The following is a 16,275-nucleotide window of genomic DNA, read 5'->3' as shown; positions in this document are numbered from 1 at the left end:
GTACATTAAGAAGAGCTGTTGGAGTAAATGCAACTTGTGACAGACTGCAGGAGCCTCTTCCAATAAAAGCAGGGTTATTTGCAGAAATTGGTTAGTCCTTATATAAAATCAATCTTGATCAATTACAGCAATGTGGTAAATGGGCATGATTGTTGATAGTGGGGGAAAAACCTGGTAATTCTGTCTAGGAATGACAGTGTCACTACATGTAGCCTTGTAGAATATATAGGCTGCAGTGATCTCTTCTTTCATGCAGTTCATTATACAAAGAACAACAGCTAACTGCTTGATGCTGGATGTTGACAAATGAACGTTGATGTTGGTTCTCAACCACCAAAGATATTGGCCTGGTAATTGGCAGTTCAGTTTGGCATTTACCCAGTTAAATAAAGTAATTTAAATGATTTTCATGCATGTCTGGTCATGCACAGAATCAGTCTGTTTGCTCTATGGTTAGATTTGATATGGAATTCAGGGGCAAAGCCCAAACATACTGGGATTCTCCAGCATTTATTCCTAGTTTAGGATCCAAGACTTCATTAGTTTCAATGGGGATTGTGGGGCCATAGAGTAAGAAGATAAGTTCTCCATTACTTAAAATATTTTACATTTTAGTGAACTTTATTTTAGTCACAAAAATCTTGCATTTTAATTTAATTATTTCCAAATTTCTTTTATGTCCCTGAAGATTAGCAACATTTAAAAACTGTAAAATATTGCTCAGCTTTTACATCTGGAAAACCAGCAACTGGGCTTTGCTAGCTGTCAAAGCTTTCAAAGACTGAGTTTCCCTGCTGTGCTGCCAACTTCCCTGCTGATGTTCAGACCATATCACTGGATTCTTTGGGGGGAGTGATAGATTCTCCACATCTGGATGTGGTAAATGAGGTCGTGGGAAGACTATGGATGGCAAGTCTAGGTAGGTGTGTGGGGCAGCCAGGCCAACAAATCTAACCCATAATATCACTTTCAAAGTGTGCACAGTGGCTATTTTTATAAACTTGAATCAGTTTCAAAGTTCTTTAATAGTTAAAGAAATTGTGCACAATATTCCTATTCATTTGCTACTTTTTCTTCCAACTGAAAATTGACTTCATGCGAGTCCCAGTCCTCAGTCTATAGATGTCGATCTCTTATTTGCCTAAAATCCCCAGATCAGTCCTCGGTCCTAGGCAGGATATTTTCCACTTTCCCTTTTCAGAAGCAGCCAAGGCATTAGAACGTGCACACTACTGAAAGTTACAGCCGTAGGCCCAGCACTAAAATGATATGGGCGTACAATGACCATCTACTGCAACCATTTGGTTTCCCCTCTGTGCTCTAACCTGGTATAATTTTTTTTCAGTCGCTGTTTTCTTTTGTTTAATTAGTTATATAAATGCAGGCTTTTCTGAGCAAGTTGCCTCAATGCACATTAAAGTGAAGGAATCACGGCACGTCTAATTTTGCATTCTTTCTGCAGACCCTGTGACACATTTATTATGGACGTGGAGGGTTTTGGAGAGCTGCTGCAGCAAGCCGAGCAGCTTGCAGCAGAAACTGAAGGTGTGTCCGAGCTTCCACATGTGGAAAGAAACCTGCAGGAGATTCAGCAGGCTGGGGAGGTCTTGCGTTCCAGGACGCTGACTCGCACATCGCAGGAGACAGCAGACGTCAAGGCGTGAGTTTAAAGGCTAAACTTCATTTGGAATATTGTACTTAATTGTACTATAACAGATATCACTTTATTTTTGCAATAATATTTCACCACTTTAAAGTCATGCATTGGTCCTATTTATTCTTGATACAAATTGAACCGACACTCTCGCTCTCCACTCTTGCCTTCATTAGCATGGTCATTTATATGAAATATGACAAGTACATCTCCTGTGGCACTGTTGTAAGCCAGCTGATCTGTTTTTGAGGACAGCATGTTCGAACATTTCATGAATAATTCATTATTTTCTGGCTAAGGTGGTGTCATTTGCCTTGAAGATTATAAAGTTTAAATGTTAAGTAAATGCCATTGTTGATTGGTGTTTAATTTGCTGAGGAGAAAGTTGAAGATTGATATTTGTTAACTGCTGGAGAAAGACTCCAGGCTAGTCTTTCTCTTTCAGATCAATCTTTATCTGTAACAAAGTATGATAAATTTGAAGAAACGACGTTGTTCTGGAATTGTGATTTTTAAATTGGGAGAAAACATTCACTTTAGCAGTTAACATAGGTTCATGGGAAAAACCTTGTCTTCATTACTCCAGCCCAATTGTGAAACAAGTACCTGGAAGCCAAGTTTCAATTTTATATGTAGTATTAAATGATGGGTTTATTTTGTCTGTCTTTTTTAACTTATAGGTAATCTGTTTTTCATACGTGGATTATTCTGAGGTGTTCTTATTTTGAAATGACCAACATTGCCTAGAATCTAGACAGTGCTCCTTCATATCTGTTGTCATGGAGTAAATGAGAGTTGCCTTCATTTAGCTTCTATTGTGCATACAATTAATGAAAATGTTGCATTCTTCAGAATGTGTCATGCCAAAACTGTCATCCTGCTTTTATTCGATTTTGACAGTGTATTGTCAGCTGTTCATTCTCCTCGCACGTTTAGTGGTTGAAGATATTTTTCTCACTAAAGAATAAATTTGTTAGTTTTTAATTGTCCATCTCCACAGCTAGGCCAATTTAAAGGTAAAGTAGTTGTTGATACAGAGCTTGTGAATGATGAAATTGTCTTTTCTTTTTTGTTTCCCCTCACTTTTGAAATAGGTCTATTCTGCTCGGGACTAAAGGGTTGGACATATCTCACATCTCTCAGCGATTGGAAAGCCTGAGTGCAGCTACGACCTTTGAACCTCTTGAGCCAGTCAAAGATACGGATATACAGGTAAATAAACACCTGCTGGTGTGCCTTAAGTTCTGAATCCATTGTTTTAATTGCATGCAGAATTAAATCAAGATTTTTTTTTCAGGATATATGCCTCGTTTTGTTCCTGCCCATGTGTTTAAAAATTCCCTTTGAACTTCAACGTTTGGCGTTGCTTATCAACATTAGAAGGATATCAGTTTTTTTGATTTCAGTGGGCTACGCATTAACTTGTAAGTAATCCCTGGTTTTGAGTAGCCTGAGGACTCTCTTGTATGCCTGACGTGTGTGGAGAAGCAAGTTTAGTAATTTGAGCTTTGGGTGCCTTTTTATGGCAATTTGTGTTTAATCAGTTTTATGACAGATTTAAATACGAACTTTTTAATAGTATGGGGAATTTCCATACTTTTCATTTCAACTAAAGTTTTTATTTACAGGATGCAAGTGTTCCTGCAATGTTTGCATTTATTGCCAATTCTTAATTGGCCTTAAAGTGGAGGCAAGCTGTCTTTGGCTGCACTCCTTGGGATGGTACTTGGCAGTTCAGTACCATCCCATAAGAGAGCGTCAAACGTGAGGGAGGGAGTGCTGTGGGAGGAGAGGCCTGTGGGAGGGAGTGCCGCACCTTGAGAGAAGGTGCCCTTAGGGTGAAACTTGAACCACTGTGTGAATGGATATATACAAAAGAAATTTTGAAGAGTTACTGTATTGCAGCTTGGAATGGTGTAGACCACAGCTATAAAATGTCGGTTTGGTAGGGTCGAGGATTGAGTGTCAATCAAGCTGGTTATAGGAAGGTACTGAACTTGACTGGATGAAGTACTTCTTGATGCTCTTGCACCACCAGTATTGATATGGTTGATTCAGTTAAGTTCCTGGGCAACATTAGCCCAACAATTGAATTGGGGAGAAACTTGTGGTGATAATGCCATTGAACGTCAAGAGAGTATTTAAATTCTCTCATGTTAGTGACCGTTATTGTTACTTGTCACTGTAGCCCGGATGTTGTCCGGTTCTCTCTATGCAGGCACAGATTTCTTCATTATCTGGGTAATTACAAATGGAGTTGACCTTTTTCAGCTGCCATTAAAAATCTGCACTACAAATCTCACGATGGCAGGAAAGCAGCTGAAGATGGTTGGGGTTAGGACATTTCCTCAGAACTACTGTCTGGATTTGAGATGATTAATTGATAACAATTACATCTGTCTTCCTTTGTTGTTAGTGTGTCTCAACCAATGGATGGATTATCCCTTGATTTACACTAAATTCATTTGTTTTAAGACTCCTGATATCACAGTTGGACAGGTGCTCCATCTTGGAATAGTATGCAAGGCCAATTCAGTGGCACAGCAAGTAGAGCTGCTGCCTCAGTTCTTGTGACCCAGGTTCAGTCTTGATCTCCCATGTTGTCTGTGTGGAGTTTGCACATTCTTCCTGTGAATGCAAAGGTTTCTCCTGGGTGCTTTGGTTTCCTCATGTCCCATGGACATGCAGGTTGATGAGTTAATTGACCACTAAATTGATCCTCATGCAGATGGGTGGTAGAATCTAGGGTGAGTTGATGTGGGGAGAGTAAAATGAGATGAGTGTAAATGGGTGGTTCATGGAGTTGGTGAGCCAAACGGTATGTTTATGAGCTCGGCGAGTTTGGGTCTATGATCTGTTCGTTAGCTGAGGTTTGCTTGCCTGTGTTTGTCCTGATGTGAAACTCATCCAGTAAAACTCCAATTTTTTTTTGTGAGCCATTTTATTCAGGTCAAAGTCCATTTTTGTCTTTTTGTGTTGTCAATGCACATAGAACTACACAATCACCAAAACAAAGTAGATAAGTAAATGGTGTGTGTAGTGATCAGAATATCTTGTGCTTGAGGAAGACAACAGCAGAACCCTGGAATTTTGCAACACACGAGAAGATGAAGTTTAGTGTGAGGTGTTGTACTTTGGGACCGTACACAATTAAGTGGCAGGACCCTTAAGTGTTTGACGTACAAAGGGATCTTGGGGTCCAAGTCCATGTTTCCCTGAAACCTCCTTGCTCAGGTTGATAAGGTGATAAAGAAGGTGTATGGCATACTTGCCTTTATTTAGTCAAGGGACTGAGTTCAAGAGTCAGGAAGTTATGTTGCAGCTTTGTAAAACTCTGGTTGGGTCGCATCTGCAATCTTAATTCAATTCTCTTTACCCCATTATAGAAAGGATGTGGAGGCTTTGGAGAGTCTGCAGAAGCGGTTTACTAGGATGCTGCCTGGATTAGAGGGCATGTGCTGTGGGGAGAGGTTGGATAGGCTTGCGTTGTTTTCTCTGGAGCAGTGGAGGCTGGGGGGAGGCCTCATATTATGAGAGGCAAAGATAGAGTATCTTCTTCCCATGGTAGAAATATCTAATACCAGAGGACATGCATTTAAGGTGAGAGGGGGTAAATTCAAAGGAGATGTGTGAGGCAAATTTTTTTTTACACAGTGGTGGGTGCCTGGAATGTGCTGCCAGGGGTGGTAGTGGAGGCAGATATGATAGAGGTGTTTAAAAGGCTTTTAGATAGGCACATGAATGTGCAGAGAGTGGAGGGATTATTGGCATTGTGTAGGCAAAAGGGATTAGTTTAATTAAGCGTTTAATTAGTTTGGCACAACATTGTGGGCAGCAGGGCCTGTTCCTGTGCTGTACTGTTCTATGTTCGAAAAGACAGCCATTCAGCCAATGGCATCTGTGGTAACTCTTGGAGCAGTTCATCTAGCCCATTTTCTTTAACCTTAGATATTTTTCAAATATTTATCTATTTCCCCCTTTGAAAACTATCGTAGATTATTCTCCCTTTCATCCGGTTGAGTGTTCTCTACCTGGCATATCTTCTATCATTAAATAAGAAGGATGTTCACTGTGACGTTTAATCCCTTTAACAGCTTCTCTGTAAATAAAGTAGACTGATATAAATAATAGTCAGACATAGACTGATAAATGCCAAGTGTCATTTGTGCTATGCAAGTGCAAGGAAACGGCTAGCTCAGATAGGGAAATCTAACAGTTTCTTCTTGACATTCATCATTGACTAGAAACGTAACTGAACCAGTCACATAAATATTGTGACCACAAGAGTAGGTCAGATGCTGGATATTATGTGGTGAGTGACTTGCTTCCAGAATCCACAAGGTTTCTTCATTTTCTATAAAGCACAAGTCAGGAGTGTGATGGATACTCTTCAGGATGAATGCAGCTCCGACAATTCCCAAAGCACAACACCATTGAGCACAAACTATCCACCTTGACTCAGTCCTCCATCCTGAACATTTATTCACTCCACTACCTGTGCATATTGTCTGCAGTGTGTGTGCCATCTAGAAAATACACAGGATCAACTCACCAAGGCTCCTTTGTCAGCACCTTGCAACCTTGTGACCACAGGCGCATGATAGCAAGTTCACCTCCAAATGTTACACCAAACTGATTTGGAAATAAATCTGCATTCTATCGTTGTTACTGGGTTTAATTCTGTCCTTGTTAGCAACCCACTATGGGTGGTGGGTAATGTCAGAATTTGGTTTATACCAACTTTGCTGTTGCTCTTTATCTTCAAAAATGCATCCCCATTCCACAAACCTGCAGCTTTTGAATTTACCCACACAGAACGACATTTGCGTTTACCCACCCTCCTTTCCTCTCTTAATACAGAAGAACTTAATACAGAACATCTCCTCCTCGCTGACGATCAACACGGGCACCTCAAGGATATGTGCTTAGTCCACTACTCTACTCTCTCTACACTCATGACTGTGTGGCTAAGCACAGCTCAAACACCATGTATAATTTTGCTGATGACACCACTATTGTTGCTAGCCTCTCAGATGGTGATGAGGAGGCTTACAGGAGTGAGATAGATTGGCTGGTTGAGTGGTGTCGCAACAACAACCTCGCACTCAACATCAGCAAGACCAAGGAACTGACTGTGGACTTCAGGAAAGGGAAGTCAGGAGAACACACACCACTCCTCATTGAGGGGTCAGCAGTGGAAAAGGTGAGCTTCAAGTTCCTGGGCATCAAAATCTCAGAGGCTCTATCCTGGGCCTAACACACTGATGCAATCATGAAGAAGGTACGCCAGCGGTTCTGCTTCATTAGCAGTTTGAGGAGATTTGACATGTCACCAAAGACTCTTATAAATTTCTATAGATGTACGTTGGAGACCATCCTGTCTGGTTGCATCACAGCCTGATAAAGACCCTTCAATGCACAGGATCACAAGAGGCTGCAGAGAATTGTAGACTCAGCCAGCTCCATCCCCTCCCAAAGGCACAACCCTTCCCGCCATCGAGGACATCTTCAAGAGGCAGTGCCTCAAGAAGACGGCATCTATCGTTAAGGACCCTCACCTGAGACATGCCCTTTTCTCGTTACCACCATTAGGGAGAAGGTACAGGAGCCTGACGACCCAAACTCAATGATTCAGGAACAGCTTCCTCCCCACCACCATCAGATTTCTGAATGATCCATGAAGCCATGAACACTAGCTCATTATTCCTTTCTTTTTGCACTATTTATTTATTTCTGTAAATTATAGGTTTTTGTCTTGCATTGTACTGCTGCCGCAAAACAACAAATCTCACATAATATGTCAGTGATAATAAATCTGATTCTGAACTTGATAAGTTGCACGATACAGGATGTCATATTTATTAACACACACATCACCCTGCCTCCTTCACATTCCACTCCCCTGCAATTCCCAAAACAAAATTTTCTGCATCATTGATTAATTTCTTCCCGGTGAAACTGCTTTCTCCTTTCCTCTGCCCCTTCTGTTGTACCTTTCCTCACCTTGCGTGTCCATTGACTCCTCACTTAATCTCCAGAGTTGCTCTCCATTGCCATTTGATCTGAACAGCGTGCTTGATCTTTTCTCCATGTATAAAATCAAGGGTGATTAGTAATTGAAAATTATGTAAAGCTTGAAGAAAATTACTTCCAAGTTCATTGCCATTATATTGTTTGCAAGCTGGGCAGTTTTCTCAATAACGAGAAGGCAAATAGTTTTAGGTTTGGTTAGAGGTTGAGCCTATCTGCATAACACATGCAAAATCTAAAGCAGATATTTGATCCCATTCTGCATATGGAATGTATCATGATTCTGAGAATAGCATTTTAAAAGTATGAGGTGGACAGACTAAAGATCTGTCCTTTCCAGGTTATTTGTTCTCATGCTCTAATAGTTTGTGTGGAGTATGTAGTGTGCAGATGTTTTCATCTATTTCCTGGCCGTGGGTATTTGTAAATTTTGCTAACAAATGGTGCCATTTGTGAAGAAAGAAGCAAATCTTGTTTATAATGATGTCTTTATGTTCTCTGTAACAAAACACTTCATGATCACTCTTGAAATAAATTCACTGTTTCATGAGACAAATGTGTAAATATAAAATTGTTACTAAACTATTTTTGCATCAAATATATCCTGAATCTTGGTGCTTTTGGAGTATTTGTCCTTGAAGAGCTGCAGAATGTAATCAGTTAAACCTGTACTTTTTTTTACAGCTTATGTAACTTAAAACTGCACAATTTTGGCATAATACACTAAGTTATTCAAGGCAACTTTACACTAATGTTTCAAATGACGTTTTCAATTCTTGGTTGTACGTTTGAGAGACATTTTCTTTATTGCATTAAGAACTAAATCACATTATTTAGAAATAGATTTTAAATCACTGCATCAGATGTATGAAGTAGCACTACTTTTGTAATGAAAACATTATCCTTTATCATAATTGTAAAGAAGTGATAGCATTTAGAACAGGGAAAGTGAAATGGACAAAAATGCACATACCCAAGAGAGAGATTAGATGTGGAATGGTTTGTAAAGTGCTTAAAAGGAAAAGTGGAGACGGTTAAATGGCTGAAGTGCTTATAACACGAGATTACGGAGAGAAGCATTAAAGAGCATTTAAAAATACTGAAGGACATTGAAGAGAATTTGTGGATATCTGGATGAGGTAGGTTTGAACCACAAATAACCAAAACTGGTAAGTAAAGTAAAATATAGCAGTCAGGAAAGAAAAGGAGCTGGAAACACCAGTTACACAAATAAAGACTCTCCTATCATTGTAGTGTTCTAACTAAGGGTTGCAGACTCAAACTCAAAATACAACCTATCTGAAATTAGCAATTGGCAACATCTGTTGAGTAAAGAATGTGGAAACTGTAGTTAAAGGTCTGAAGATATCAGTCATTGTTAAAGCTGGAGCATTGCCAAGATTTCTCGCTGTTTTCTATTTCGACTTTCTATATCTTTTGTCTGCGATGACGTTGGTTGATACCAAATTTGAATAATATTTTGGGATTAAATGACTAGGTGGAATTTAGACCAATTATTGTTTGAAATAGTAAAACAAGGCATTTTTCTATTTTACAGCATTGATTAGAATATGCATGTTCATTTTTTTCTGATACAAGCAGTCAACTTACAATTGTCAATACTATCATCACTACATTCCTTGTCTAAGTAATTTTAGCATTTCAAAGATAATTGCTTGCTCAATTATATCTTTGCAGTTTTACAGATAGTTTGTCAGCTTGTTGTTGAGAGGAAGGAGCATCCAACAGACTATCCCAGAAATCTAAATTAAATTGTTAGCCTTTATTATCTGCTTGATTTGATGAATGTTTCCATAACAGCTAAAGGCACTTGAGCCAGAAGAGTGAGAAACTGCAAGATAAAATCAGATGATTTCCATTTTCAGAGAAGTCATAAAGAACAAAGTGAAGGGCTTCAAAGCTGGCCTAGTACAAAACAAAACCAATCTTTTAAATATGTGCTTTTTAACGCTGAACCAGACTGCACTTTGCATGACTTTGAAATCTGAATCAACCAAAACCAGCTATTCCTAGCATTTGCCAAATCACACAAGCCATTTGCCTCCCAGCATATCTGGTAAAGCCTTCATCCATACCTGAGTTCCTCCAAATTTGAATAATCCACATGTCGTTGGCTTGCTTCCCTTGTTCTACCCATTCTAGATAAGGTCACCCAAAGTAATGTTGCCAAAGCACTATTGTACCTATGTGGTGTAATTTTCTGAGTATCTGAATCCTTGTTTACCCATCATCCCTGTCCTTGCAGACCTACGCTGGCTTCAGGTTGTGTGAGTTCTTGTTTTTTAAAGTTGTCACCCTTAGCTTCCTACAATTCAGTGAGCCTGGAGGAGATCTGCACTCCTCCACCTGGCCCTTTGGGTATCCCTAAATTCATCCTTTTTCAATGACAGATATGCCTTTGCTCCCAAGGTCTGAAGTTCTGGAATTCTTTCCAGAAACATCTCTTCCTCTCTTCTACTTTCCTTAAGATACTCCTTAAAACTAACTCTATATACTAGATTTTGATCATTTTGGTTTGATAATACTTCTATGGAGGTGTCTTGTGACTCATTTTGCTATATTAAGATGAAGTAAATAAAAGTTGCCAGTGGTTATACATGGTAACTTTTGGTTTTTTTAAAGGATGATTAAGGGTCAATAAGTTAAATGCGTGGCTCAAAGATTAGTGTGGGAGAAGTGGGTTTGAATTTGTGGGACATTGGCACCAGTATTGGGGAAGGAGGGAGCTGTTTCGCTGGGGTGGGCTCCACCTGAACTACACTGGGACCAGGGTCCTGGCGAATCACATAACTAGGGCTTTAAACTAAATAGTAGGGGGGGTGGGTCAACAGATTGGAAAAGTATGGATAAAGTAAAAGGGAAGGAGAGTGTAGGAGAGTCTCCAAAATAAAGAATAAGGCACAGTTTAGAAAAGGATAAGAATTTAACTTTGGGCAAATGGTGACAAATTTGAGAAGGGTGGTGAATACAGGACAGAAGATGTTATATTTGAATGCACACAGTATATGAAATAAGGTAGATGAGCTCATAGCACAGTTAGAAATTGGCAAGTATGACATTGTGGGCATCACAGAGTCGTGGTTGAAAGAAGATCACAGCTGGGAGCTAAATATTCCAAGAGTACACATCCTATCGAAAAGACAGGCAGGTGGGCAGAGGGGGTGGAGTGGCTCTGTTAGTTTATATAAAAAGAAGAAATTAAATCCTTAGCAAGAATAAGATCAGAAGATGTAGAACCCTTGTGGGTAGAGTTAAGAAACTGCAAGGGTAAGAAGACACAGATCGGAATTATATGCTGGCCTCCAAATAGTGGCCAGGATGTGGGGTACAAATTACAACAAGAGACAGAAAAGGCATGTAACAAGGGCAATGTTACAGTTGTCATGGGGGATTTGAATATGCAGGTAGATTGGGGAAAATCAGGTTGGCACTGGATCCCAAGAGAAGGAATTTGTAGAATGCCTACAAGATGGCTTTTTAGAGCAGCTTGTGGTCGAGCCCACTAGGGAAAAGGCAATTCTGAAGTTGGTGTTGTGCAATGAACCAGATTTGGTTATGGAGCTTAAGGTAAAGGAATCCTTAGGAGGCAGTGATCATAATATGATAGAATTCACCCTGCAGTTTGAGAGGGAGAAGCTAAAATCACGTGTATTGGTATTACAGTTGAGTAAAGGTAACTACAGAGGTGTGAGAGAGGAGCTTGCCAGAGTTGATTGGAAGGGGACCCCGAGCAGGGATGATGGTAGAGCAGCAATGGCAGGAGTTTCTGGGAGTAATTCAGAAGACGCAGGATCAGTTTGTCCCAAAGAAGCAGCATTCTAAAGGGAGGATGAGGGAACAGTGGCTGACAAGCTAAGTCAAAGACAACCTAAAAGCAAAAGAGTGGGCATACAATATTGCAAAAAATTAGTGGGAAGCTAAAGGATTGGGAAGCTTTTTAAAAACCAGCAGCAGGCAACTAAAAAAGCATTAAGGGGAGAAAAGATGAAATATGAAGGTAAGCTAGCCAATAATGAGAGGATACTAAAAGTGTTTCCAGATGTATAGTTATAGAGGGAAAAGTGGGCATTGAACTGCTGGAAAATGACGCTGAAGAGGTAGTAATGTGGAATAAAGAAATGACGGACAACTGAATAAGTATTTTGCGTCAGTTTTCACTCTGGAAGACACCAGCAACGTGCCAGAAATTTGAGAGAGTCGGGGGCAGAAGTGAGTGTAGTTGCTATTATTAAGGAGAAGGTGCTTGAGAAACTGAAAGGTTTGAAGGTGGTTAGGTCACCTGGACCGGATGGACTACACCCCAGGGTTCTGAAAGAGGTAGCTGAAGAGATTGTGTAGGCATTAGTAATGATTTTTCAAGAATCACTAGATTTAGGAATTGTTTTGGAGGACTGCAAAATCAGAAAGAAGGGAGGGAGGCAAAAGACAGGAAATTATAGGCCAGTTAGCCTGACTTCAGTGGTTGGTAAGATGTTGGAGTCCATTATTAAAGAAGAGGTTTTGGAATACTTGAAAGCTCATGATAAAATAGGCCGAAAGGGGAGATCTTGCCTGACAAATCTGTTGGAATTCTTTGAGGAAGTAACAGGCAGGATAGACGAAGGAGAGCCAGTGGATATTGTTTACTTGGATTTTCAAAAGGACTTTCTGGGAATAAAGGGGGCCTTTTCTGGTTGGCTGCTGGTGACTATTGGTGTTCTGCAGGGGTCGGTGTTGGGTCTGATACTTTTCACGTTATATGTTAATGATCTGGATGATGAAATTGAGGGCTTTGTGGTCAAGTTTGCGGATGATACAAAGAGAAGTGGAGATACAAGTAGTGTTGTGGAAGCAGGGAGTCTGCAGAAGGACATGGACAGGTTGGAGAATGGGCAAAGAAGTGGCAGATGGAGTACAATGCAGGGAAGTGTGTGGTGATGCACTTTGGTAGAAGGAATAAAGGCATAGAATATTTTCTAAATGTTGAGTGAATTCAGAAATCGGAGGTGCAAAGGGACTTGGGAGTACTAGTGTAGGATTCCCTAAAGGTTAACTTGCAGGTTGAGTCGGTAGTAAGGAAGACAAATGCAATGTGAGCATTCATTTCAAGAGGACGAGAATATAAAAGCAAGAATGTAATGCTGAGGCTTTGAGGCATTGGTCAGACCACATTTGGAGTTTTGTGAGCAGTTGCAGGCCCTGTATCTAAGGAAGGATGTGCTGGCAATGGAGAAGGTCCAGAGGAGGTTTACAAGAATGATCCCGGGAATGAAAGTAACATAAGCATTTGATGGCTCTGGGCCTGTGCACACTGGAGTATGGAAGGATGAGGGGGGATCTCATTGGAACCTACAGAATATTGAAAGGCCAGGATAGAGTGGCTGTGGAGAGGATGTTTCCAGTAGCGGGAGAGTCTAGGATCAAAGGGCACAGCCTCAAGATAGAAGTATGTCCCTTTAGAACAGATGAGGAGGAATGTCTTTAGCCAGAGGGTGGTGAATCTGGAATTCATTGCTGTGGAGGCTAAGTCATTGGGTATATTTAAAGCAGAGGTTGATAGGTTCTTGATTAGTAAGGGCATCAAAGATTATGGGGAGAATGGGGTTGAGAGGTAAAAATAAATCAGCCATGATCAAATGGCGGAGCAGACTCAATGGGCCGTATGGCCAAATTTTGTTCCTGTGTCTGACGGTCTTATGATTGCTGTCAAAAGGGAGTTATCAAAACTAAACTACAAAATAATTGGATTAAGTTCAGAGCTCCATGTACATGATCTTTATCCAGACAGACTTCAAGGGGCTGATATTTACAGATACAGATTACGATTGTCTCCCTGAAAACAATGCATTTCAAGTTATAATTTAGAATGCATTTTCAATTGGGGAAAATACCAAAAATATTTTTAATGGAGCATGTAGTTTTTACTTGATTAAATTGTTTTATTTGAAAATATGTTCATGTATGGAAAACTAATTCTGTTGCAGTTTCTTGGGGATATGTTATCTGTGATGTATTCAATGCTATAAATCTCTATCTATAGGTTGAACTATTTATAAACTTTTAAAAGTCAATCATGATATCTAGGCCACTATTCTCTGGACGAACAAGTTTCTTGGCATCTTGGTCCTCAGTGGCTAACTTTTGAGACTGTGACCCATGCTAGACAACCAAGCTAGCAGAAAAGATCATCCCTGCATTTAGCTGTAGGCCATTGGCAATGATGTCCCCAGTTTCAGAAATGATGCTAGGAAGGCATAATTTGTGAAAATGCAATCCCTTCCATTCAGTGCAGCATCAAACACAGAATTACCTATGAGTTTTTTGTAGATGCTTTGACAGTTACAAGAAATTCAGTTGGCTGGAAAACCAATAAAAATTTCAGTCTGATTTTTGGGTGGGTGGAGCAGCTATGTGGGTGCGATTGATGTTCTAGATAGTAGACAAATTTAAGGAACTAGACTGGTTTGCAATGGAAATGAAAGCAAATGGTAAAGTTGTACATTTTTTTTTAAAGCCTTGACTCTGATTATATTTTCTGCTGCAGAAATATTGAAGAATCACTTTTACTGCCATGTGTTTTTGTTTAATTCCCTGAAATTTATCTAATCCAGAATTGGAGCTCTACAGAGTATGGTATGTTGCTTTTGTTTAGATAAAAACAAAGTGCCTCTGGTGAGCTTTAGTTCACAGGCAATCTACTGAAACTGCTTTTCAAAAAAAAACTTCGTATTAAGATATCTTAAAAGCTATTATCCTAGTTACAGCAAATTAAGAGTTTGTACTTTGGTACTGTATGTGTATCATTGAACAGAATATCGTAAGTGTATTGTCTACTTTCCATGCTATTTTAATTTTAAACACTGGCTGTTGCAATATGTAAAAATGGAATAAAAGGTCCACAATCAAATATGTTAGAACACTTGCAGTTAAGAGGAGCAAGATCATGATCTAATAAGAACAGTGTTGAAGGAACAGAAGTAGATAGAATGCAGCTCCTGGCTTTTGGGTTTTCTGTCACTACTGCTGCATCAGGAACAGAATATAACATTGTGCTCTTCAGTAATCATGACCATACTCTAGAGATGATAAGTCTAATTCAATTGAAGGCCACATTTTACTGTTTCTGGTATTGTATTTCAAAGAAAAGGCATCTGCACTGATCTTTCAATAAAGATTAATTATGAAAATGGGTCATTTGAATTTGCCTACATTTGATACCACCAGATTTTTTATAGATTTACCCACTTATGGCATGTGAAGTATGTTGGCAATGCCATCATTTATTGCTCATCCCAAATTGCTGCTAAAAAGACAGTTAAGAGTCAACCACACTGATGGGTCATATGAACATAAGAAATAGAAACAACAGTGAACTATTTGGCTCCTTATGGAGTGATTATTTACCTCAGCACCACTTTCTTTCACTAACTTTAATCCCCGATTACTTAACCAAAAATCTATTGCCACCTGCCTTTTAATATAATCAATAACTGAGCCTCCAGTGCTTCCTTGGTTGAAAATTCAAATATTCACTAACCTTTAGTTGAAGAAATTTCTACCTATCTCAGTGCAGAATGACCAACCACTTTTTTTTAAAAGAAGATGATCCCTGGATCTAGACATCCTTGTGAGAGGACATGTCATTCCTGCATCTGCTCTGTTAAGCCCCACAGGAGTTCTATGTTTCAATGAGATCACCTCTTATTTTTCCAAACTCTAGAGAGTCTAGGCCCCAACTGTTTCATCTCTTCTCTTGGGACAGACCTCCTGTCCATCTGATAAATCTTTGTTGCACTCGCTCTTTGGCAATTGTATCCTTTCTTGGATAGGGAGACCAGACCAATACGTAACATTCCAGATGTAGTCTCAGCAGTGCCCTGTATAATTGGAGTTGGGTGCCTTTATTCTTGAACTCAAACTCTTGCAATAAAGGCCAACATACAGTTAGCCACCCTAATTGCTTGCTGTTCCCTAATGTTAACTTTTAACAATTTGCGTGCGAGGTCATAGTATCCCTGTGAACGCCAACATATTTCAATCCCTCCCCACTTAAAACTTCTCGATTTTCAATTTTTATATCTATTAAACTCTGACCTCACCTTTTTCCTCCATATTTGATCTGCAACGTCATCACCTATTTACTTAGATTGTGCATGTCACCTTTCTGCATCCTCCTATCAACCCACATTGGCACCCAGCTTTGTATCATCAGCAAACCTGAATATATTACATTTGGACCCCTCATCCACCTCATTGATATATATTGTGAACAGCTTGGGCCCTGGTACTGAGCCATGCAACAACTCACTTGTCATAACCTCCCAACCAGAAACTGAGCCACATATTCCCTATTTATTTGCCAAACCTTAATCCATAGCAGTTTACTATCCCCAGTCCTCTGTGCTTGATTTTGTTTAACAACCTCTTGTGTGCTATCTTATTGAAGGCTTTCTGTGAATCCATCTACACCACCAAATCCATTGGTTTGCCCTTATTTATTCTGCTATTGACAACCTCATTAAATTAACTCTAATGGATTTGTCCAATGTAATTTTTCTCTGCCCAATCCTATGAGTACTTTAAGTGTCCTG

The 16,275-nt window shown here is 39.7% G+C and overlaps 1 protein-coding gene across 2 annotated transcripts in view; it reads left to right on the top strand.

Moving 5' to 3' along the window:
* Nucleotides 1-16,275, top strand: part of nup93 (nucleoporin 93) — a 131,516-nt gene that overhangs the window by 28,728 nt on the left and 86,513 nt on the right. For both annotated transcript variants that reach the window (XM_052028173.1, XM_052028172.1), the window contains exons 2-3: nucleotides 1,463-1,660; nucleotides 2,749-2,866. In XM_052028173.1, coding sequence (XP_051884133.1) covers nucleotides 1,482-1,660; nucleotides 2,749-2,866 — 297 coding nt within the window. In that variant the 5' untranslated portion in view covers nucleotides 1,463-1,481. The remainder of the gene's footprint in view (nucleotides 1-1,462; nucleotides 1,661-2,748; nucleotides 2,867-16,275) is intronic.

Source organism: Pristis pectinata, chromosome 13 (genome assembly GCF_009764475.1).
Source record: "Pristis pectinata isolate sPriPec2 chromosome 13, sPriPec2.1.pri, whole genome shotgun sequence".
Taxonomy (NCBI): Eukaryota; Metazoa; Chordata; class Chondrichthyes; order Rhinopristiformes; family Pristidae; genus Pristis; species Pristis pectinata.
This window is presented reverse-complemented; position numbering and strand designations above follow the sequence as displayed.